Source organism: Nicotiana tabacum, chromosome 3 (genome assembly GCF_000715075.1).
Source record: "Nicotiana tabacum cultivar K326 chromosome 3, ASM71507v2, whole genome shotgun sequence".
NCBI classification, from domain to species: domain Eukaryota; kingdom Viridiplantae; phylum Streptophyta; class Magnoliopsida; order Solanales; family Solanaceae; genus Nicotiana; species Nicotiana tabacum.
In genome coordinates, this window is record NC_134082.1 from 180,121,112 (window position 1) to 180,143,512 (window position 22,401).

General features: G+C 35.9%; 3 protein-coding genes across 7 annotated transcripts; all 3 read left to right on the forward strand.

Moving 5' to 3' along the window:
* The first annotated feature begins 357 nt into the window (after positions 1 to 357).
* LOC107783249 (uncharacterized) lies at positions 358 to 13,049 on the forward strand. The gene is made up of 22 exons (XM_075250270.1): positions 358 to 1,206; positions 1,433 to 1,547; positions 1,716 to 1,816; positions 2,443 to 2,534; positions 2,980 to 3,115; positions 3,275 to 3,343; positions 3,440 to 3,541; positions 3,949 to 4,047; positions 4,523 to 4,633; positions 5,157 to 5,363; positions 5,810 to 5,917; positions 6,481 to 6,576; positions 7,971 to 8,027; positions 8,371 to 8,517; positions 8,607 to 8,666; positions 8,756 to 8,860; positions 9,650 to 9,811; positions 10,404 to 10,477; positions 10,788 to 10,911; positions 11,058 to 11,149; positions 12,337 to 12,457; positions 12,538 to 13,049. The coding sequence occupies exons 1-22, from the start codon at positions 532 to 534 to the stop codon at positions 12,688 to 12,690; spliced, it is 3,006 nt and encodes a 1,001-aa protein (XP_075106371.1). The 5' UTR covers positions 358 to 531; the 3' UTR covers positions 12,691 to 13,049.
* Positions 13,050 to 13,570: 521 nt separating this feature from the next.
* Positions 13,571 to 18,509, forward strand: LOC107783250 (uncharacterized). Of its 5 annotated transcripts, XM_016604221.2 has the most exons (10): positions 13,571 to 13,720; positions 13,834 to 13,941; positions 14,876 to 15,003; positions 15,950 to 15,985; positions 16,068 to 16,181; positions 16,713 to 16,781; positions 16,871 to 16,927; positions 17,061 to 17,216; positions 17,767 to 17,862; positions 17,964 to 18,509. In XM_016604221.2, exons 1-10 carry the CDS (start codon positions 13,675 to 13,677, stop codon positions 18,027 to 18,029), a joined length of 876 nt encoding a protein of 291 aa, XP_016459707.1. In that variant the 5' UTR covers positions 13,571 to 13,674; the 3' UTR covers positions 18,030 to 18,509. The 5 variants fall into 5 exon arrangements, 4 of the variants coding, with proteins under 4 accessions (XP_016459707.1, XP_016459704.1, XP_016459706.1 ...); XR_012708057.1 differs by lacking the exon at positions 13,571 to 13,720 and having other exon boundaries at positions 13,728 to 13,941; positions 17,718 to 17,862; XM_016604218.1 differs by lacking the exon at positions 13,571 to 13,720 and having other exon boundaries at positions 13,728 to 13,941.
* Positions 18,510 to 19,232: 723 nt separating this feature from the next.
* LOC107783251 (uncharacterized) lies at positions 19,233 to 19,706 on the forward strand. Its single transcript, XM_016604223.2, has one exon. The coding sequence runs from the start codon at positions 19,233 to 19,235 to the stop codon at positions 19,704 to 19,706; it is 474 nt and encodes a 157-aa protein (XP_016459709.1).
* The last annotated feature ends 2,695 nt before the right edge of the window (positions 19,707 to 22,401 follow it).

Genomic DNA, 22,401 nt, shown 5'->3' on the forward strand with positions numbered 1-22,401 from the left:
TGATTATGCCACTTGGCATTATTACATGCTTTTGCTTCTCCTTTTATATATAAATAGAAGATATAAATAGAAGGTTTATATGGACTAGGCACAAAATTTAGAATTTATGAAAAAATAAAAACTTTTAAAATACCCGATATAAAAGAAGTCGTGGATATTTGTATGATTACCAATTATCTCATTAAGGGTAAACATTTAATATTAAAATTAAATTATTTTTAAATATAAAAAATAGGAGTAATATTTTTTGGGATATAAAAGAAAAAATATATCACATCCATTGAGAAATTGGGAAGAGAAATTAATTATTTAAGGAAAAAAGGAGGTTTAAAGGAAAGAAGGTTGTAATTCTCAGGTATTTTGCCCATTTTTATATTCAGATATCGAAGTTCAGACTTTCAGAGTCAAACCATATTCAGTAAACCAATTATAGAAAGTTGTCCACCTTTTCCCGTGATTCTTTTTCCGTGATGTATTACTAGTGCAGTTGAGTTCCATAAACCTCCAACCTTCTTCTATGACTGTACAGCAATGGCTGCCATTTCAGTTCCTCTCCTCACCCTTCGATCACCTCAAACCAACCGCCCATTCCCTTCATTCTTTAATCTCAACCGTCCCTTTTCAACTTCACTCTCCTCCAATTGCAGCTTCAACCATTTAACAGTCTCAAATAGTAGTACTTTTTCTAACCAAGCCATCACCGAAACAACAACCTCTGATTACTCTACCATCAATGTCCAAAACGACGACGCTTTGGACACCACTCTTTTCGTTATTCGGGCCAAGAACCGAATTGGCCTTCTCCAAATCATCACCCGCGTATTCAAAGTCCTCGGGCTCACAATTCAAAAGGCCATTGTTGAATTCGAAGGTGAGTTTTTCGTGAAGAAGTTTTTCGTCAGTGATTCTAACGGTAAGAAGATTGAGAAAACGGAACATTTGGAGAAGATTCAGAAGGCTTTAATGGAAGCCATTGATACTGGCAGAGTATCGCCGTCGGTGGCGGTGGTTAGTGGGAGAGGAGTGGTTGTGAGGAAAGCTGGGTTGAACTTAGGAGAGAGGAAAGCAAAAGCAGAGAAGATGTTTGGGTTAATGGATGGGTTCTTGAAGAATGATGCAGTTAGTTTGCAAAAAGATATTCTTGATCATGTTGAATTTACTGTTGCTCGATCAAGATTCAATTTTGATGATTTTGAAGCTTACCAGGTACTCCCATTTACCGATTTATTTGGCATTATTTGACTGTGCATGGAGTTTAAGAAAGAAGTTAGACTTCGAAACTTGTGTATTAGACAAGCCTTAGACATTGTTTCTCAATATAGAAAGGTGCCATTATGTTAGGGACAAACTGAAATGGGAAGTGTTCCACATAAAATGAGACAGATGGAGGAGTAACTTTTAGCATGTTACTAATGAAGTTTGCACAATGCAGGCATTGGCGCATAGTGTCAGGGATCGGCTTATTGAACGATGGCATGATACTCACCAGTATTTTAAGAAGAAAGACCCCAAGCGACTGTACTTCCTTTCGCTTGAGTTTCTTATGGGTACTTGACATTCACATGCTCATAGAGTCCTTTTCTTTGCTGCATCTAATTGGGGCACCTTCCTGAAACAAGTACTTACTTGTTAAGAGAAGTCTTTATGGTTTTCCTGAAAGTGAAGTGCTCTTAGTTTTGTCTAATTAAGTTTTTCTTTTTTACTTGATCTGTCAGGTCGTTCTCTAACTAACAGTGTCATAAACCTTGGCATCCAGGACCAATATGCCGATGCTTTAAGTCAGCTTGGGTTTGACTATGAAGTCTTGGCAGAGCAGGTTGGACAATTCTTGATGGCTGTTTCGGGTTCTCTATAGCTTCTTCCTTTTTGCCTGTATCATTTCTCAAACTAAAAAATAATGAGTGTTTTAGTGGTTACATTGGATCATTTGAACTTCCATACTAATTTAAGTTAATCTAGAATATTTACTACTCCATCCATTTCATTTTATGTTAAGGTGTTTCATTGGTACGGAGATTAAGAAGGACCTAAAAACTTGTATACATTGTGGTCTTAAGCATATCATGACATATCTGTAAAATGATGTCATCAAGGTAAAATGTGAAATTTAAATAATTGTGTCCCCTAAAATGGAATAGAGGGAGTAGCATTTAAAGGACTTGATAGGCTAATGCTTGCAAATGAAGATGCAATAATTCCGAATTCATAGGACAAGTTTATTGATAGACGCGGCATTGCACAATTAATGAAATATTGTTGATGCTCATTCATCCTTAAGCACTGGTAATTATTCTGGCAATCGATCTAATTTTGAAGAACGCTTGCATTTACAATTGAGTAACTTCTTCTCGATCTTCGTCTTTACTCACAGTTAGCTGTTCTGTTGCTCCCCTAAATAAGTTATCCTTGGTGATTTTGTTTCTAACGTTCATTCATTTCTAGGAAGGAGATGCTGCCCTTGGTAATGGTGGCCTAGCTCGCCTTGCAGCTTGCCAAATGGATTCCCTAGCGACATTGGACTACCCAGCTTGGGGGTATTGTTTAGGCTCCTTTTTTCATTGTCTAAACATCATTTGCTCCTGATATTGTTCGCTTCTTCACGGCCTTAGGTTTTGAATCCCCTCACTTTTTCCTGAACAGTAGAAACAGTCAAGAAGAATTGGGGTTTTCCCTATTTATGAATAACATCCTGCTTCATGGCTGCATTTTTGCATCGAGATGATAGTCACCCATGTAATACTAAGATCAGATTTTTCGTATTGTTCTTTCAATCCTTTTCTTTTCAATCAAAATGATGTTATGATTTCGAACCCAAAATGATCTTTGATTTGGATTTACTGAGTTCCCTATGTGAAATTGAAATTCTACGATCTGAAAAATGGTGTCTCGCTTTTCTTCAAAGATTTTGCCCTTTATCATCGTGAAGTTTATCTAAAGAAAGTCAACTGAGTTGGATCCTCTACATTTCTTTGTCTTCAGTTATGGACTACGCTATCAATATGGATTATTTCGTCAGATCATAGTGGATGGTTTTCAACATGAACAACCTGATTTTTGGTTGAACTTTGGGAACCCCTGGGAGATTGAACGTGTTCATGTGTCTTATCCAGTCAAGGTTTGAAAGTATTTAATTTTCCATCTTTGTCAGTAATTTATCCAAATGAGATGTTTTCTTTTGTTGTTTTAGTTTGGGGTGCATATGATGTTATCTTCTTCAATTTTCTTGAGTGAAACTTCTACACGTTGCTAACTGGCAATTTACTTTGTATGCAAGTTCTATGGGACTGTTGAAGAGGAAGTTTTAAATGGAAAGACATGTAGAGTTTGGATACCTGCAGAATCAGTAAGTGCTCCTGTATTTAATTAGTCATTTTTTCTAGAAATTTAGACTTATTGCATGTAATATTGCCGAATGACTAGCGTGTTCGTTTACTTGTAGGTTGAAGCAGTGGCTTATGATAATCCAATACCTGGTTATGGAACGCGAAATGCCATCAACCTACGACTTTGGGCTGCTAAACCAAGTGATCAATATGATATGGTAACCTTTGACAATGTTGGCTAGTAAATGTTTCTGACGAGGTCTTGTCGGGATGCAGCAGAGGTCTATCTGTATACTCTTAAATAATCTGGTCATTTTAAGAATCTATGGACTTCTTTTTCTGTACCAGTGGTCTCTCTTTCACCATGTGGCTTTTCCTTCTTATTATATGTTTTTCTGTGGGAGGGACTGACAAAGGGATAGACTTCATAATCAATTTATTCCAGTTTCTTTTCTCTGACTGGATTGTGGTAGTTAGTCACTTTCTTCTTTTGTCAAATGTGAATATCGCACCTAGTGTTGCACAGATCAGAACCCTTTTAGTTTCTTAAGAATATGTCTTAATGTGTACTTTGACATCTGACTATCTCTTAACTTCTACATAGTACCCATTTCATCACTTGCAGGAGTCTTACACCACTGGAGACTATATTAATGCTATTGTTAACAGACAGAAGGCTGAAACCATAAGTAATGTGCTGTATCCTGATGACCGTTCTTACCAGGTATTTCCATTCTATATAGTGTCTTGAAAAAGCGCGTAAATGTAGAGTTCCTTTAGTTTCTTGGAGGCTGGGAAGGGGCCTCAATTACTGGGAGAAGCCATTTCATTCCCAAGCATTAAGAGTGGCTAGTATTTCATATAATCTCAATTAATAATGGGTATACTGTACAGTATAACAGTACCATAACTTTATGCCTACAAATTATATTGAATGAAGTAAGATCAGTATGAGATGATGATGAGGAAGATGCCGTTAATAGATGCAAATAGAACAGATAATTATCAATAGAGATAGTGAATTGAAGTTCAATCGTAATTGGTTTTAGTCTTTTAGATGCTAATTGGTATCCTTCTTTATCTAATTATATGTTCTGCAGGATACTACTTTGGGTTTTCTTCCTTTTTTGTCTTCCTTATTGTACTCTGACCATTTTGATTTGCATATTCCATAACTTTCTTTGATGTTCTTTCTTCAGGGTAAGGAACTGCGGTTGAAGCAACAGTATTTCTTTGTTTCAGCATCACTGCAAGACATAATAAGGAGGTTTAAGGATTTACATAATAACTTTGATGAGTTTCCAGAGAAGGTATTATGGGCATTTTTGGGGTCTGTAACTCATGCATTTATCAGACAATGGGCTCAAGTCACGTGCTCCTTGCATTTGTTTTCTTATCATAGATAAACAAATATTTGTTTCCTCATTGCACTACTGATCATTTTGGCCTGAAATGCTATTAATCAAATAAGTTATTCAGCATAGACTTAGCAAAGTTTGTTAACAGACTTCGGTTACTTTGTGTCAATATGAAAGGAGTAGCATGAAACATAAGCCTCATTTATTAGGGCATGATCCCTAAAACAGTTGCATGTTTCACGTTCTAGAAATCCAAAACAAAGTCGATACAGTGCAAAAGAATGTCGACATTGGGTTGGCCACACTTAATCTGAGCTGGCCTACTCTCTGTGATTCATAAAAATGCCGTATTTTGATGATTTATGCAAGAGATTAGGATCTCCAAAGGAATAGGGAATATTAAGCTTGGTTTTATTTTACATCCAAATACTCATGGACTATCTGCTAATTTATTCTTTCGAGTTTTTCCCTTCAGGTTGCTCTTCAGATAAATGATACACATCCGTCAATTGCCATTGCTGAGGTAATGAGAGTGCTTGTTGATGAAGAACACTTGGATTGGAGCAAAGCATGGGGTATTGCTTGCAAGATTTTCTCAGTCACCATTCACGCGGTACAACCTGAAGCACTTGAGAAAGTTCCCATAGATCTCCTGGGTAGTGTTCTTCCTCGGCATTTAGAGGTTTGTTTTCTTTCAGATGATTTTGTATTTTTCCATAGGAATCTTTTGGTCTGTGCTTGAATATCTTAATGCTTCAGACCGTTTCATCAGAGTATGAACATTGTTTTTGGTTCATTTGTCAAAATTTCCACGTCTCTGTAACTTCAGTCTTTTAATTGAGTTTCTTCTCAAATTACTTGTTCTTTTGGTTTTACTATAAGGTAAGTAATTTTATTAATAGTGGGGAAACCTGTGCACAAGCCGTATCACAAAAGGTAGAGAACCTACACCATATTTTTTTGGTTAAATCACAGATCTGTTGCAGTTTTCTTGCAGCCGTAAAGTGTGTCGTCCTTTTTTGCACCAAAGCTATCTCATTTAATGTGTTTATTAATTGGGGAGTGATTTTCAATTTATTTTGTGAATAATCTCTTCATCCTGATTTAATGATTCACTTTTTTTTCCAGATTATATATGAGATAAACTATTGTCTCATGGAGGAGTTAAAAAAGATACTTGGTCAGGACTATGATAAACTTTCCCGAATGTCAATTATTGAGGAAGGTGCTGTGAAGGTATAGAAGACAACCCTTTTGTGTTCTATTTTTGATAACACTACTTCTTGATATCCCAAATTAACTATGATGTTTTCCAACATAGAACACAAAAAGTAATCTGTACTAGTGACGTGTAAATATCCCAATAATGTACTACAACAACAACTATTTCTCAATCCCAAGCTCGTTGAGGTCGGTGATAGAATCCTCAGTTACAATATCGCTTCATTTAAACCCGTAGCAATCCAATATTATGTCCCATAATACTAAGACCGCAAATTTCCACATTCATAACTAGGGTCAGCAATTATCTTTTTGAACTCTGTGATGCTTGTGTTACATCACTTATGTTTGTATCACTCAAACAAAGAGGACAGAGCGAGGGCAGAAGGGAGAGAGGGGAGAGAGGCCAAAACCAATGCATTCTTTTGATTTTATGCGATACGCATTCTTTTGACAACCCACAATGCATTACTTGAATTATGCCACTTTCACTTATTGAAAAATGGGTGCGAGCTCGAATATTGGTTTTTTTTTTTTTCTGCAATTGCCGATTTTGATTTTGCTCCTCATATGGACAGTGTATTAGGATGGCAAACCTGTCACTTGCATGTTGCCACACTGTGAATGGCGTTTCCAGACTGCATCTTGAGACGCTTAAAACAAGAGTGTTCAAGGTAATTTGGATTCTGCATTTTTCTGATTTTTTTCTTTTCCCCATTATTTCATGAGCACTTGATATCAAGCCTGCAGCAATGTATCCTTTTACCTTCACTAAATAAGTGTCACTCTATAAGGCCTGTTTCAGAGGGTGTTTTCCCAGGATTTCTATCCAATTCACTTTACTTTTTTTTAATTTTTTTTTTGTATTAAAGAATATATATATATATATATATATATATATATATATGTGTGTGTGTGTGTGTGTGTGTGTGTGTGTGTGTGTGTGTGTGTGTGTGTGTGTGTGTGTGCTTGAGATAGCTTTTCTGTTGTTATTTGTTCAGCTTCATTTCAGAGATTGATAGAGAAAGCATAATTGTCTAAATTAGAGAATTAACTGATCAGCCTGAACAATTGTATCCCATTAATTTCCTCCCTCCATGCTAAATGACCACAGTGAATTATGCTACAAGGTGTAGTTTGATTGATAGACAAGTTATACAGAGATATAATTCTATGAATAACATCCAATGGATTTTAAATGCATATTCATTTATTGTTGGATGTTTGGTTCATCGTATTAAAAGTTAGATATACAATGTGTAAATTAAAACATGTTTTGGTTTAAAGTGAATAAAAATTTGTTTCCAATGACACCTTTGGCCTATTCATCATTTCTTCTGAACTTTCAGAACTTTTATTTGGTAGAAGTCTGGCTCAACTAAGAATGTTCCAGTAAACATTTATGTAAGATTCATTTCCATTTTTATTTTTGGCAAATGAAAAGAGCGTCCAATAAGGTTTTGAAGATGGAAAATGAAGACTCGCCCTTCTTGAAATTTCTACTTAAAGCCTGAAGACTGATTTGGTGATCACCGCTTTAACCCAGGGTTCCCATTTTTGGTTTTCTATAAATTTAACGTTTACACATTCTTTTTTGAAACAAGTATTTAACAATTACACTTTTGTAACACCAACGCCAAAAATTGGTTTAGCATTTACAATAGATGTACAAGTTTTAGTAAGATGCTTCAAATTCAAAATTATTATGCATTTTTAAATAACACTATCATAATTTTCTTTTCATTTTCTAAAGTATGGAACTTATTTTGAGGGCATTTTGTTATTTTAGGTGTTATTATCCAGGTATTGCTAATGCAGGTAGTGTTGTTCCACATTATATTTGGCATAAAATAGTAATATATATATATCATCACATAAGTACGTGGGATCATAGATATGGGAAACGAAACTGGCAACCAGTCGTCCAATCAGTGCAAAGTTTCGTATGATATCTCATTTGAATGGAACCAAAAAACTGTCATCATAAATTTTTCTCATAACCTAAGAGTTAGCTAGCAAAAAGAATATTTCAAAAGGAGATCATTTTTTTAATTGCTGTGTCTTGCAGGACTTTTATGAGCTGTGGCCTCAGAAATTTCAGTTCAAGACTAATGGAGTAACTCAGGTGCATAATTGTGACTGCTAGTTGTGATTCGACTTTTTCAATTTCAAGATTTCTGCCTCAGGCTTTGACTTGACAGTTATTCTTCAAAACTTCCTGACATAGTTCAGAAACTTCTGATTTTCCTTTACTGCCTTTTGTAGGTATTGTACTTACATAATAGCAAGCTTCATATCCAATCTCAAAGTTTCTGTATCTTCTTTCTGACATCATAAATAAGTTTTATTTGGGAATTGGGGGCCTTTTGTTGGAGTTTAAAATGGGCATGCAAAAAGATGATATGAATTAAATTTGAAGCACTGTGCTGTGCTCTTCAGTCTTCACATTTTGAATTGCTATTTGTCAGCGCCGTTGGATAGTGGTGAGCAATCCTAGCTTGTGTTCAATTATTTCAAAATGGCTTGGGACAGAAGCATGGATCCGTAATGTGGACCTCATAGCAGGTTTACGAGAATATGCAGAAGATCCAGATCTACATGCCGAATGGAAGAATGTATGAGATCTTTCTTTGCAATCTCAATCTGAAAGGAGTACCTGCTTATTGCTTTTCAGTATAATACATTTTTTACTTTTGACTTGTAGATGAAGAAGGTTAACAAAATGAGGCTGGCTGAGTACATTGAAACACTTACAAGCGTGAAGGTTTCTGCACATACCCATTTCACTTCCTTCTCTGCTGGTTTCCTACATGTATGTTGTCACCTGACCAAGCTATATACATTATATTGCAGGTCAGCTTGGATGCAATGTTTGACGTGCAGATAAAACGAATACACGAATACAAAAGACAACTGCTCAACATATTAGGCATCATCCACAGATATGATTGCATTAAGGTATCCTCTACATTCCTCTTCTTCTTAGAATAATATTCCTGAGCAAAACCTGACTGTCGAGTGGAGATATAACCACTTACGAACGTACTCCCTGAACTAGTTGGTTATGCAATAATCACCTTGTTCATACTTCAGGCAGGCCAGCTTAGGTAATGGGAAGTGGCTTAGAAGGTGCCTGAAAAAACTTTCTACCTCATTATGGATCACCAGCATTTTGTTTTCTTTTGGAAGTTCAAACTCTGAATTTTTGAGCCTAAAGACATCTACTTTTGCTAATTCTGGTTCAGATGTTGTATCTGATCAAGCTTTGGGCATTTGTCGTGGACTTATGTGCCTATGCGCCAAATATGAAGCCACAGAAACTAAATTTGGTTGAATTCTTGTTATAGAATTCATTTTTGAAAATAGAACAGACCACATGATTTCACTACCAGCTGCAGAAATATCACGACCAACAGAAACGCATGTCTCAACTAAAAAATTTCTTCTTCTTGCCCATTGAATCTTTGTTTCTGTCCAGTGGCCTGATATTTGGGAGCTTATCTTTTTCTTTTTTTTTTGGTCATTTCTTCAATAGAATACTCATGGTTGCTCCAAAATTACTTTTACTGACACAAAAAGTATCTAACTTACCTTGTTTATTCAGAATATGGATATGCCTATAAGTATCAGTCTATTTTCTAGAAGTTCTGTTAGCTCCTTATTGTCTTTCACAACTATTATTATCGGTCGAACTGTACTTGATGAATCATCTCTCTGATACATTATACTGTCAATATTTTTTTGAAGAATATGGATGAAAGTGACAAGCGGAGAGTTGTACCTCGTGTATGTATAATTGGTGGGAAAGCTGCCCCTGGCTATGAAGTTGCAAAGAAGATCATCAAACTTTGTCATGTGGTGGCTGATAAAGTTAACATTGATCCTGATGTTGGGGATCTCCTGAAAGTGGTAGGACAAGAATTTGATTTATTTGTTTGTAACCTCAATTATGTTCAGTCTCATCATGTTTAAATGAAACCATAGTCCATCCTTTTCTCTATGAAAATGAGAATGTCCATTCAGAAACTTGATCTGCTTCTGAAAAATACAACATGGAATGAGCAAAGATAATTATGAAAGAACAAGGAAGAGAAGAGAATAGCAAGCAGGTTCGAAGCATTACTTTGTTAGTCCCTAACAATCTGTCCCATAATGTCTTCTCCTGAATGATGCGTTCATTCTAGAGTCAGCCGTAATTGGAAACTTTTGAGGAAAGTTAATGAAAACACTTCTACCATTTGGCTGCAGAATTATGAAATTGTTGTCTTACAAGACTTCACTGTGCCTACATATTGATCTGGCATGTCATTGATCTAAAACATTCTCAGGGTTTACTCTATATGTGATCCTTGCTTTCTTTTCCCCATCCCCTACTATTAATGTACTTTTCCTGGATTGTTGATATGAATGTTACTACTCAGAATTTTTATACTTCCATTTTCTAATGTCATTATAGATAGCTAAAACTTAGGAGAAATGAACTCGTCTTCTGATATTTCAGGTTTTCATCCCTGATTATAATGTCTCTGTTGCCGAACTAGTAATTCCGGGAACTGATCTTTCACAGCACCTAAGGTCAGTGTTTATCTTGTGCCCTCCCTTCTGTTTTTATCTTTTAACAGGTGCAATTTACAATTACAACACACTGTCTTACCTGATAATGTCTGCTGTTTCTCCCAAAGTAGAATTAAAATCACTTATTTCCTCTTTGGATGGTCAAAGTTCGCGTTGACTGCTTCTTTGTTTCACTGTGAAAGTCATTGTTTGCTTCAACTGGTACCAATACCTCCAGTATGAGCAGTTTCCTGCAAAACTTGATGTACCAGGAATCTTTCATGTACAGATGTGTGCTAACAACGTATAGAAATCATTTGTATTTTTGCAGTACTGCTGGACATGAAGCATCTGGAACTGGATGTATGAAATTTTTGATGAACGGTTCTTTATTGTTAGCTACTGCAGATGGCTCAGCTGTTGAAATTGCTGAAGAAATAGGGGCAGCAAACATGGTAAGTAGTGACAGTAGACACGTGTAAATGATGATAAAAGAACAGAAGAAAAGAAAAAACAAGTGTTGTAGGATATGGTCCCCTTAATTGACCCCATTTTCTTGTTTGATAACTTTCTTTTGTTCCTTCTTCTTTTTCTTCTTCAGTTTCTTTTTGGTGCAAAGGTAGACGAGGTCCCAGCGTTGCGAGAAAAAGGAACCAGCCTCAAAGGTTCACTTCAATTTGCACGAGTTGTAAGGTACGCAGTGTAGTTTGAGCAATCTTTCCCTTGAGTTTTACGTCCTACTCTCTGTATCTATCCAACTGTCCCCAATGAACAATCTGCCATGTCTAGGTGTTTCCTTTCTGTTGGCTGCCACTGGAAAATTGACAGTAGTCTAGAGAATTATTGGATATGGTCTTTTCCATCCCTCTCTCTGTCACAGTCACACACATTAGCTTTTGTTTTTTGACCTCCAAGATCGTCTATACCATGTCTCATTCACTAGCGTGATTGTCAAAGCTGATGGGTATATCGTTGTCACATAAATGATCTTTATGACATGGTATCACTCATCCACACTTATAATTTCTCTACCTTTCATTATCATAAATGAGTTGGGAGAACAAACCAGCATTAAAGTCATTTTTTTGCTTCCAAGGTTCTTGGAGGTTTGTCCTGACCATAGGATTCGTGTTGTATCTGAAGTATTTCCAATCCTGTCTGCAATTGCAATGTAGTTCAAGGTTATGTGGCTGCCCGCAGCTGTGAGTATGATTGTTCATTGTTGAGAGGCAGCCTTAGTTAAAACTACATCTACTGTGAATTAGTTAAAGCTTTCTATGTGAATAATGTTGCATACTAAGACCGTTTACTTTGTTCTCTGTTCCATTTTCTTTATCTCTGTGTGGCAGTTACATTTTTCCTCTCTCGAATGTTGCTGACATATGCATGATGTGGTGCAGCAAAGGTTTCATAAGTTTTTGGGTAATGCCTGGTCAGAGTAAACAGAATTCAAATGGACATAGTGCCATAACTTTCTCTTTGCAACCTTGTTTTATAGGAAATGTCATGGATAATTAATATAAGCCAACAACATAAAGAAGTCAGAAGGAAAGTACTATGATCATAGTAATATCAGCTCTGTGGTTGAAGCTTTCTGCTGACAGGCATAAAGAATTTATTGACGTTTATCTCACATTTTTCTTTACAAACCTGGAAAGTAACTTGTGAAAAGCGAAAAGAAATAGAGAGGAAATAAAAGCTGCTTCCAATTGCCAGCTAGAATGTGATTGTCTTGATCAACTAACTCTGCAAGATTTTTAGTCACAGGATGAAGCTTACTGCATGAATGATCTTTCTTAGTGAAATGCACTGCATAGGTTCATGAGAATAACTTTGGGAGTTTTCAGCTTTTAGCTCATCTTATTGTACTATACGTGTAGGATGGTCCGGGATGGTCACTTTGGCTTCAAAGACTACTTCAAGTCGCTATGTGACACTGTAGAGGAGGGTAAAGACTTTTATCTCCTGGGATCTGATTTTGCTAGTTATTTAGAGGCTCAGGTAATGCTTCAAACCAATCTGTTAGTGCAACTATTTATGTTAGAAATGCTCAGTTTGGAACTGACAGAATATGACAACAGGCGGCCGCTGATAGAGCATTTGTTGATCAAGAAAAGTGGACCCAAATGAGCATACTTTCTACTGCCGGTTCAGGGAAATTCAGCAGCGATAGAACAATAGAAGAATATGCAGAACAGAGTTGGGGCATCGAACCCTGCAAATGCCCCTTTTGATTTGCAAAACTGTGCCTTGCATGCCACACATTTCCTATAGGAAGAAACATGGTTTGTGCAGCAATAGTAACCGTGTATCCTAATTTGACGATACAGAAAGCAGTGACTGCAAGAAACACTTGTAAGGGAGCTCTTATAGTTGCAGATAAAATGTCTTTCCTGAATGCTGATTTGAATCATGTAACATGGTTATTTTGACTGGGGCTAGTCGACTTTATTTTATATCAACTATGGTATGCAAGTAGCTCCTTAAACGAACATGGGAAGATGTAAAACTTAGAAGTCTCCCTTTTATTTCCTAGAATATTGGGTTGTAAGAGATTCTCAATCTTTCCAATGCAAGTTACCAGTATTTGATATTTTGATTGTTCTTTTGGAAGTAATTTACTCCTTACAGTTTCTGTGTGTTCATTTTATGGTCAAATACTTCAACTGGCAGGATCTTGTGCACTGGACCAAACAAAGTGAGCAAAGCTCTAATTAGGTCCATCCTGTGAAAATTGATACCAACACTTATAGTTTCCCCATTTTTTCTTTAGTTTAATATTCAGAAGAACTCGGTCTCACTTACGATAATTCTCAAGTTCTTCAATGTCTCTCCATACTTTTAAGGGGACATTTGGTTTAGTCTATGCAATAATTAATAACAATAATAATAATAATGAAAAAATTGTTATGTAGTGAATATTATTGCATGAATTTAGTCGAAATAGCAGTTCAAAGTTATACTATAATTGAAGTACACAAAAAAAAAAAATTCTGTTCTCATTCTTTCTTTTTTTATTTGCGGATAAACTCGTGAATAGTGGGAGATAATTTACTCAGTTCATTTTTATAATAATCTATTTTTACTCGGTTTATTCTTCTTCATTTTTTTTTTTAAATTTAACAAAATGTAGCTCGGTTTATCTTTCCTAACTTTTCTTCCGCTATTTTTGTCCTTTTTGTGAAGATCATGCGGTGCGGGACTGCTCGCTTCCCCGAATGGGGCCTACGGTGTCAAACCAAAACAAAAGAGCAAGAGTAAACGGTATGCGTATTTTAGCAGCAGTATCTCAGCACTCAGTAGAATAACGAAGATGGAGATGGCGATCTCCTTAATTTTGGTTGCCGCCATATTTACTGCTCTCTTCTCTCTGGCAGCTCTCGTTCCGCCCGTCGAATCTCAGATTCCGCCATCGTCCGGCCAACAGAATCAGAATTCGGTGATGTTCGAATTGCAAGAAGCGAAGCTTAAAATCGCTCGATTAGGTTATTTCTCATGACTCATCACTTTCACCCTTGAAATTCGAACTCCACATGGCTCAATGCTTATGTTTCTCTTGTGGTTTAAGAACTACATATTTAAAGATATATTTATACTCACAAATACGAGTGCATTGACATGTAATTACAAATATAAACAAAAGAGATGCACACGCATAAAAGTTCATTTACAAGTAATTACTACTTTTTATGTTCCGGTTTATTGTTAGAACTTAGAAGTAAGAATAGTTCAAAACAATCATTCTACTCACTGATTATGAGGGTTTCAGGAAATGTTTCATTATAAGCTGGTTGATATGAGTACTTCATTTCATTGCCAGGCTCGTGTATCCCCTCTTTATTCTTAACTATCGATAGTCAGGAAAGATTTGGCTATCATTGGAATATGTGATTACTCATTACAATAGATAGGAAACCAGCTTGAGGGTAGTGGGTATACGCGTGAATAACTTGATGCTAGTAATCTCTCAATTGGACTAGGGCAAGATATTATGTACCTTTACCTTAAAATTTTGCTTCATGCTAAGAAGCCTTATTGATACATTATATTGAAAATGTGCATTGGAAAGTGTTATTCTTTTTCTTTCTGTTTATACTTTTTCTATATAAATGTGCATTGCATTGCAAAGTGGGATTTTTAACTTTCCTTAATTGAGTTTCCCGCACGAATGCAGGGACAGTGTTCTTTCTTGTGCTAGTGTCTTGATGGCCCTATCTATCCACTTCTTAATATGTGCTTTTCATAATTCTGCCATATAAATACAATGATTTCCCTTTAACCATGCAGTTTTTGGTCTTCGTATGCCTTAGATAAAGATATCTTGTCAGTAGCATTTTTTCACGAGAAGTATGCTATGTTTTCGCCTGCTACTATTCTGCTAGTTCTGTAAAATTTTAACATTGGTGCATTTGATTGCAGAATCCATCCTTGACGAAAGCATGCCGAGTTTAAATGCTAAAAGCCAATACATCAGAGAAGCTGAGAAGAAAATCGAGGACATTAGTGTAGAAATTGACAATCTTACAACCGCTTTGTCCAAATTGCAGGTTTGTTTTTTGCCAGTTTACGTTTTTCATGTGTGCTAATATCTGACTTATCCAAATGAATTGGTTTTTTCGGAAAAGGCCTTGTTCTTTGCAAGATTCTATGCCATGTCTGGTACTGCATGGAAAAGTAGAGTAGAAATTAGTATGAGAAAATATGCTAAAGTAGTCAAAACGAATGGTCCCGTTCTATTGATCTTCTGTTATTACGAGTAGGATCTGAATTCGATGAGGTTCAGTAGGTTGACAGTTAGTGACAATAATGGAAGGGATTGAACGGGGCACTTGTGATTTAAGGGTTTTTTTTCCAAATAAATTTAGTGTAGGAAACAGTTATTATGGCATATCCCAAGAGAATTTATTCCTCCAACCCCATCATCAATGTCTTCTTCCATTGGGAGTAGGGAGCAGAATCTTGTATTTGTATAAGGGAATATGTTCATTCAAATGTCAGATAGTTGTTTTGATAAAAACTAATGCCTTATATATCTTGATGATGCTCGTGCAAAAAGCTAAACAGTATGCCCTAAATTCCCTGTCTGATTATGATCCTTTGATTGTAAAAAATGGCTAGTTCTGTGAATATTAAGGCTGTGCAAGTGCAGCTTTGTTGCTGGTAATCAGTTTGTGAACTCCAAGTGCATTTCTGGTTCACATGTTCGTACATAAAATAGGTGGTCTTCAGTTCTCTGTCATTTTATTGAATATGATTTCAAAAATAGGTTCTCGGTTGTGATGATTTTGATTTCTTGATTGATCTTTCATTTTGTGACCTGATCTCGTCTGATGTCAAGTAGGTAAATGAGGCATGCCTTCATGGGAATTGTGCTAATATTACTAGAGAATCTATAATTCATGCAACCTGAGTGAAATTCGTGTCAATATGAGACAATGGAATAAATGATACACATCCATTCCTTATGAATGCTGTCTTTTTCTCTTTCTTCAGCATCACTCGTCAAGGATTAATACTCTAGAAGAAAAGGTATGGTTGCCACGTGATCACTGCTTTCTTTTCTCCATAAAGTTTCTCATCTTATAGTTAGATAAATGAGGCAGTTGCATAGGTACGACTGCTTTGGGATGTGGCGAGAAAGAACAACTTTGAAATTCATACATTGGAGTTCAAAGCACAAGATGGTCAGAAAAGATTAAAAGTTCTTGCGTCTCAAGTTGAAAAGGTAGGTTTGGTAAAGCCACGAGTAAACAACTTCAGTAAATAATGTTTCTCTAGTGCAGGTCAAGTGGAAGAAAATAGTGTCTTTTAAGATGTTGATTGATTCTTTCATCATCCTGAGAATGAGATTTCTGTAGAAGTGTGTTGAAACATCTTTACTGTATACTAGGGTAAACATGACAGTTATTGCAGACTTGGACGCTTAAGATTTCTCTTCAGTTGAAGAAATCATCTTATTTCATGCACAGGAGATAGGAATAAGACCTAAATGGTAACAAGATGTCCACACGATATCATATTTCTTCGTTTAGGAAAAATTTGTAGCATTCAAAGAAAAAGAAATGGTAGAAGAGAATAATAGAACTTTTTTCCACTTAAATGGTTTTCCTTCACCACTTTGTGTCCGAGGAAATGAAAAGTTAATAACCTGCTATGCATTTTCTTCTTAGGCAAGAGATGTGGCAAAAGTTCTCTGTATGAGTATTATGATACTCTGTAATCTTTCATTGATAAACTATTTAATTTGGGTTCGCAGATGGCTGAAATTGTGTCTGAACAATGGATTCAGATACAACAACTTGAGCAAGCTGTTCAAATGGCAGAGGTATCTTCTTGTTTATGCCTTGGGTTGTATTTACCATTAAAACTATAATAGAACTGCGGCCAAAGCTGAATCACAACTTTATATGTCAGATGAGAACACTGAAGGTCAAAAGGCAACTAAGGTCCAGTAAATGTCCATTTGTCAAGGTACTGAAAGATGCTCATTAAATTTTCCTAGCTTGCTCACTCCTTTGGAACATCGTATAGAGACATGATTGCTCTCGATGTATTCTTAGGCATTCAAGTCTTTGAAGAGAACTAACACTCTTGTGATCTCCAGTTCATCAAAAACGTTTTTGGCAACCACCTCGAAACGTTGAAGGGGATTCTGCATCCATATGGATCATACAGTAAGGCTGATCCTAATTCCTACTGGGATCAAGCTTTGCATCATATACAGAGGACCTTTGCATCTGCAAGACAATACCATTATGAGGTACTCAAATTTTCTTAATTAGGAGGGTTGGAATTAACAAGTGGTATTATTGCTGCTTAATCAGTTTATGGGTTGACATTCTACATTTGTTTTTTCATGTCGTCTTATGGTTAGCTTTTGCTCTTCCTCTTTAATGAGCAATCTCAAGATAAATAGTTATTTTTGATATTTAAGTTGGTAACCGCAGTACATGTGAAGGAGTTCAAATCCCGGTTTCTAGGGTCAAAAACAATCTTTTGTTTCCTCTGTACTTTTGGGGCAAGATGGATATGCATACTTGCATAGATGGTTACCTAGACTTTTTGGAGCTTAGTGTATATGGATAGACCTCTTCTGTTTCGTGGTGTATTATTAATAAAATATTCATTTAACGATGTGTGCGTGAATTGATGCATAACTTTTTTTTTTTTTTTTTTTTTTGTGTGTGTGTCTGTCTGTGTATTGATGCCATATTTAAGTTAGTAACTGAAAATGTGAAAATTTCTGTCCTTGATTGTTTAGTTGCTGTTGGATGGACACCCTTCAGTACGATTATATGATTTTCTGACAGCTTATAACTACACAGCTGCAGAAGTTTGTAAAGCATGAAATAGAAAGGAATGAATTTCCTGCGGCTTTAGCTAATGAAGAAGTGGTGTTCTTAGTGGTAAGAACTTTGATGCTACTGAGTTTTCTGAACTTTATTTATCTTCGCATGTCAATAATTTCCCCACTAATGTGCTTAATGGAATTCTCGACTTTTGGCAGGCCTCAGCTCTGATCGTCTTTCCCATTTTAAGTGTATTCATGCTTCTCTTCTCACACCTTAGCTAGGCGGATACAAACATAATTTTTTTAGAAAGGTAACAGCATAGGCGACACAGGCATACTTATTCATGGAAAGATTATGGTGTATTACGTCAAGAATGAAGTTGAGGTAGTGTTTTGTCAGGTTTTAGTTATAAGAAAGTTTTGAAGGTCGACAATCTGTACGAGATTGGGTAGGATTCGCCTCAAAGCGATGATTGGTTTACCAAACAATTCGCACATGACAACCAAGAATTATTACACGAAAAGAAGCAAATCATGACCACGTGAAATTTTTGATCTCTTGTACACTTTGTAGATATTCACCTCAACAAATGCCATTTCTCTATTTGAGGAAATTCACCTTATGGTTCTTCGTGGTAGTTGTTACACTACGGATGTGGAAAGTGATCATAGCTTAATTGTCAGCTATGACAGGTACTGTGAATGTCACTGCTGCTTTTGTTATCAATCAAATGCATTACTGCTCTTCTTGTTTTGCCCCAATTAAGTATTAACCCCTTTGTCATTTTCTTTATTAACATCACCTTAAACTAAATTGTTAGCTCATATAGTAAAACCATCACAAAATCTTAATGAACAAAAAATAATAATAAGTCTACGAGTACAGATCTTCCGATGCTCTTTTCGTTTGCTCTTCCGAGTAAAGATTTTGATTTTTTGCTTATGAATAACTATCCATAACGTGAGCTGAAAACTTTCATTGTTGTTCCCTAAACTGGAAAACACAATTAGAAAATTGTAGAGAACTTATAATGGCCGAAAATTATTGATTGGAGATGACACCACACGTTCTAAAATTGTTAGAGCTCAGAACCTATTTTTTTTTTTTTCAGAGCCTAGTTTTTTCTCTTACAAAAATGTAGTCACCTCTAAGGAAACGTTTTGATGGTATATCTTTTTTATTTTCCTTATATTTTAAATCTTGATTAATATGTTTATTTAGATCTAATCCTGATTTAAAATTCCGAAAGACCCTTATGTTATTTTAAATCTTAGGGAACAAATTTTACACATTGGATACTCAGGACTGGAGGGCCAATATTGCAATAATCATAACCTATCAGGGGTCAAATTGAAATTTGGCCAAAAGCAGCACTAGCTTCTCCCCACATTCCCAAATCACATCCAAGTTAGCCAGATAACTCAGCTAAGGATAACCAATTGCTCTGAACTTACCATCCACAGGAAAGCAATGATAACAAGAAGATGGAAGACACAAGATGGGATCAAAGAATCCAAGCATTAACACACATAATAACCAATCCCACAACTAAACCATCCTTGGATTCACAAATCTTCATTTCTAGCCAAGTCCCATGTTACCTTAACTGGGACTATCCACCAATTCTGTGCACCAAATATTCCACTAACACTTTCCCTTCTGTGAATCTGAGATGGGCTCTTTCAGTTTTTCTGAAAAGGGTTTCAAGACTTGGGGCACCTGAAACTTCTTGGAGGTCCAAATGCCCATACCAACAACCCCCTCCATTGATACTGGCCAAGGGATTAGAGGAAGCTCACTGGGGAGATGAACAGAGGAGACTGTATGTGAGGAAAAGGTTTAAAAGGAGACATTTAGGAAGTGATGTTCACCCTTTGATTCCATTTATTGTGCCTAATCTCTTGTTGTTCTCGCTTTTGCTTTGGAACCCATTTCCAATTGATGGGACAGATTCTTGAATTTTGGAGCTTTTTTGTGAGGGGTTGGTTGTTCCTAGTTTTATTTACTTTAGTCCTAATTGCAAGTTTTTCTTTCTTTTTCCTGATAAAGATTTGGTAAAGAAATTATATCAAGTTAGTAAATTTGGAAGTATTTGCATAGAAGAATTGCTTATGTATTGGATAAATGCTTCTCTTTTTTAACTTCAGCGAAGATGTTCAAAGTTTCATTAGTGCTGCTTTATGTAGAATGAAGCTTTGGGATTGAAGTCAATGTTGATACACAATAAAAGGATAGTCCGGTGCGCTAAGCTTTCGCTGCCTGCATGATCTGGTAAGGCCCAGGGCCGGACTAAGCTTCCGCTGTCTGCATGATCTGGGTAAGGGCCAGCGCCGGACTACAAGATTGATACATAATATACCCCTAATACTTATGACAAAACAAATTGTGACTATGTAAATTGCATTTTCAATACTGAAAATGCATTTTGGACCTCATGGGTGTACTCGCGTCGAACTTTGGCGAACTATAGCACGCCTTTAAGTGCCAAGAAAATATGCTGGAGAATGCCCAATGCACCGTTGAAGCTAAAACGGATGGATCATATTTGGGTAGCTTGAGTGAAAGTGGTGAAGGTAGTATACTTAGGAATGAAACAGGAGAGTTTTTATATGCATTTTGTGTGGTTTGGACAGCAAACTAACAATCAAGATTAAGCTTTGGGTTGTTGCATGGAATGTAGTGGTGTTTCGACTATGGCTTGATTATAAGAATAGAAGTCATTGGAGATAGTAATGTTGTAACAAAAGTTTGGAGAATATCTTGGCACATTGATTTCTTATTATGTTATACAAATATTATGTTTGTTATAACAGATGTCATATTTTATTGTTCACTGTTATAGGAAAGCAGTTGGCTAAGTAGATTGTTAAGATTGAATTTTGGTATATAATCTTTCTCAAGCAAGCATCATGTGTCTATTAAGGCCATGCTGAGACAAGATAAGATTGGATAAGTACAACAACTTTGAACATTCAATTCAAAACCTTTACATAATTAGTGAAATAACCCAAGACTTTTTATAAACTTTTTTTGCACACTGTATAGGGTAAAATTAGTTCGTATTAAATGGCCGTATAATAGAACACGTGGAACCGGAAAAAAAATTGAAAAACGAGAGATGTGGAAATCACGATTGGGAGCAGCAATTCCGGTTGGCACCGGAAAATTCCCGAAGGGAATGTTGCTCATGAAGACAAATGAATGCGTCACCCGATAGCATTCAATAAAAAATATTCTGCAGTATTAAATACATAGTCCGTTATAGAGAATATGACATTCATACTCTGTCGTTACACATTCTTCAATGACCCCCATAAGTGTCATTTAAGAGAGACTTGATCCTAGGACCTTGTTCCCTAGGTGCAACTATAAATATTGAATTCAACATTCATGAGGATAATTTTTTTGACAAGCTTATGCTATACATTATTCTAAGCTCAATAACACCTTATTTCTTGTTTATTGGTATTATTATTATTGTCTTCGGAAGCTCTGCTCCCAAGACCAAGCTGTCTGTTGTCTCATCTCAATTTCAATGCTAAGTCTTGCATTTTCATTTAATTTATTTATCATTTTTGGATCAAATCGATTCGCTTGTCTATAAACCACGTGAAAATTCAACTGTACTGTTTTACGGGTAAACACACACGCTAGACCAATATTAGAGATTTGGAGGCTAGTAGTACCAACAAAGAAAACACAGTATAACAGTTGCTGGAAAACAGATTAGAAGCATCCTTATATCCAATTACTTTTCTTCCTTGTTATGCTGTTGTAGCAGATAAGAGACAAGTATAAGTGCAACAACTGAACATTAGTTGAAGGCAACCAAACAATTGAACAAACATCCAACTTGTTGTAATTTGTATGGATATCATACTTTCCATTTCAGTTAAGGAAACGTGAAGCTCTAATAGTGACCGTAGCATGTGATTTTTGTTGAATTAAGACAGAAATGCACATGCTCTTAAATAATGAAATAGACATGCCGCAGAGCAACTAGCTAACCTCAACCAAATCCTCCATTTCATTGTCAATTTGTCATCTGGTCTTATCTTTATTTTATTAATTGACGGGAACTTCTACTAATTTTGATGCACCAATTTTTGAATTTGAGGCCTTCTCCATGTTTCGAATATGATGTTTTTTTTTAAACGTATATGATGCTCCTGTCCTGTTTCTTTCCCTAATCGTTGCGCAACCTACAGCTACTTTTAGTTTGAAAGGATGTATTTGATGGAGCAAATAGTTTTAGGAAAAATGACATTATATATCCCTTTTAAAAATAATAGTCGAATATATATATATATATATAGGTATGTTATATATATAAAAATATACAAATTTATACACTTTTTAGACTACTAGACATAAATAGTTTCGATCATAGGCTAAAAATAATCTTTGCTCACAGATTTATCCCAACTTGCTTCCCTTGTTAGTGGTAATTAGTGAGAAGAGAAAATAACGTTATTCGTCCCTCCTTGGTAGAGTACACAAAAAAAAAAAATGTGTTTTAAGCTTTTTTTGTACCGCTTGAAACAAAATTTTGGTTGGTACTTGGTACTTACCTAAAAGGTTGACATTACTCAAATGGTCATTCAACTATTCCAAATTATTTACTAAAGTCACTTTACTTTCGCTTGTAACAAT

Bases quoted from the DNA above. Each gene is read 5' to 3' on its own strand.
- LOC107783249 (XM_075250270.1), top strand. From the start codon at position 532: ATGGCTGCCATTTCAGTTCCTCTCCTCACCCTTCGATCACCTCAAACC. The intron at 4,634-5,156 runs GTATTATGGGCA...TTTTCCCTTCAG, and splicing joins TTGATGAGTTTCCAGAGAAG to GTTGCTCTTCAGATAAATGA. The intron at 8,861-9,649 runs GTATCCTCTACA...ATTTTTTTGAAG, and splicing joins ACAGATATGATTGCATTAAG to AATATGGATGAAAGTGACAA.
- LOC107783250 (XM_016604218.1), top strand. From the start codon at position 13,770: ATGGAGATGGCGATCTCCTTAATTTTGGTTGCCGCCATATTTACTGCT. The intron at 17,217-17,766 runs GTACTCAAATTT...ATTTTCTGACAG, and splicing joins CAAGACAATACCATTATGAG to CTTATAACTACACAGCTGCA. The intron at 17,863-17,963 runs GTAAGAACTTTG...GACTTTTGGCAG, and splicing joins AAGAAGTGGTGTTCTTAGTG to GCCTCAGCTCTGATCGTCTT.
- LOC107783251 (XM_016604223.2), top strand. From the start codon at position 19,233: ATGGAAGACACAAGATGGGATCAAAGAATCCAAGCATTAACACACATA.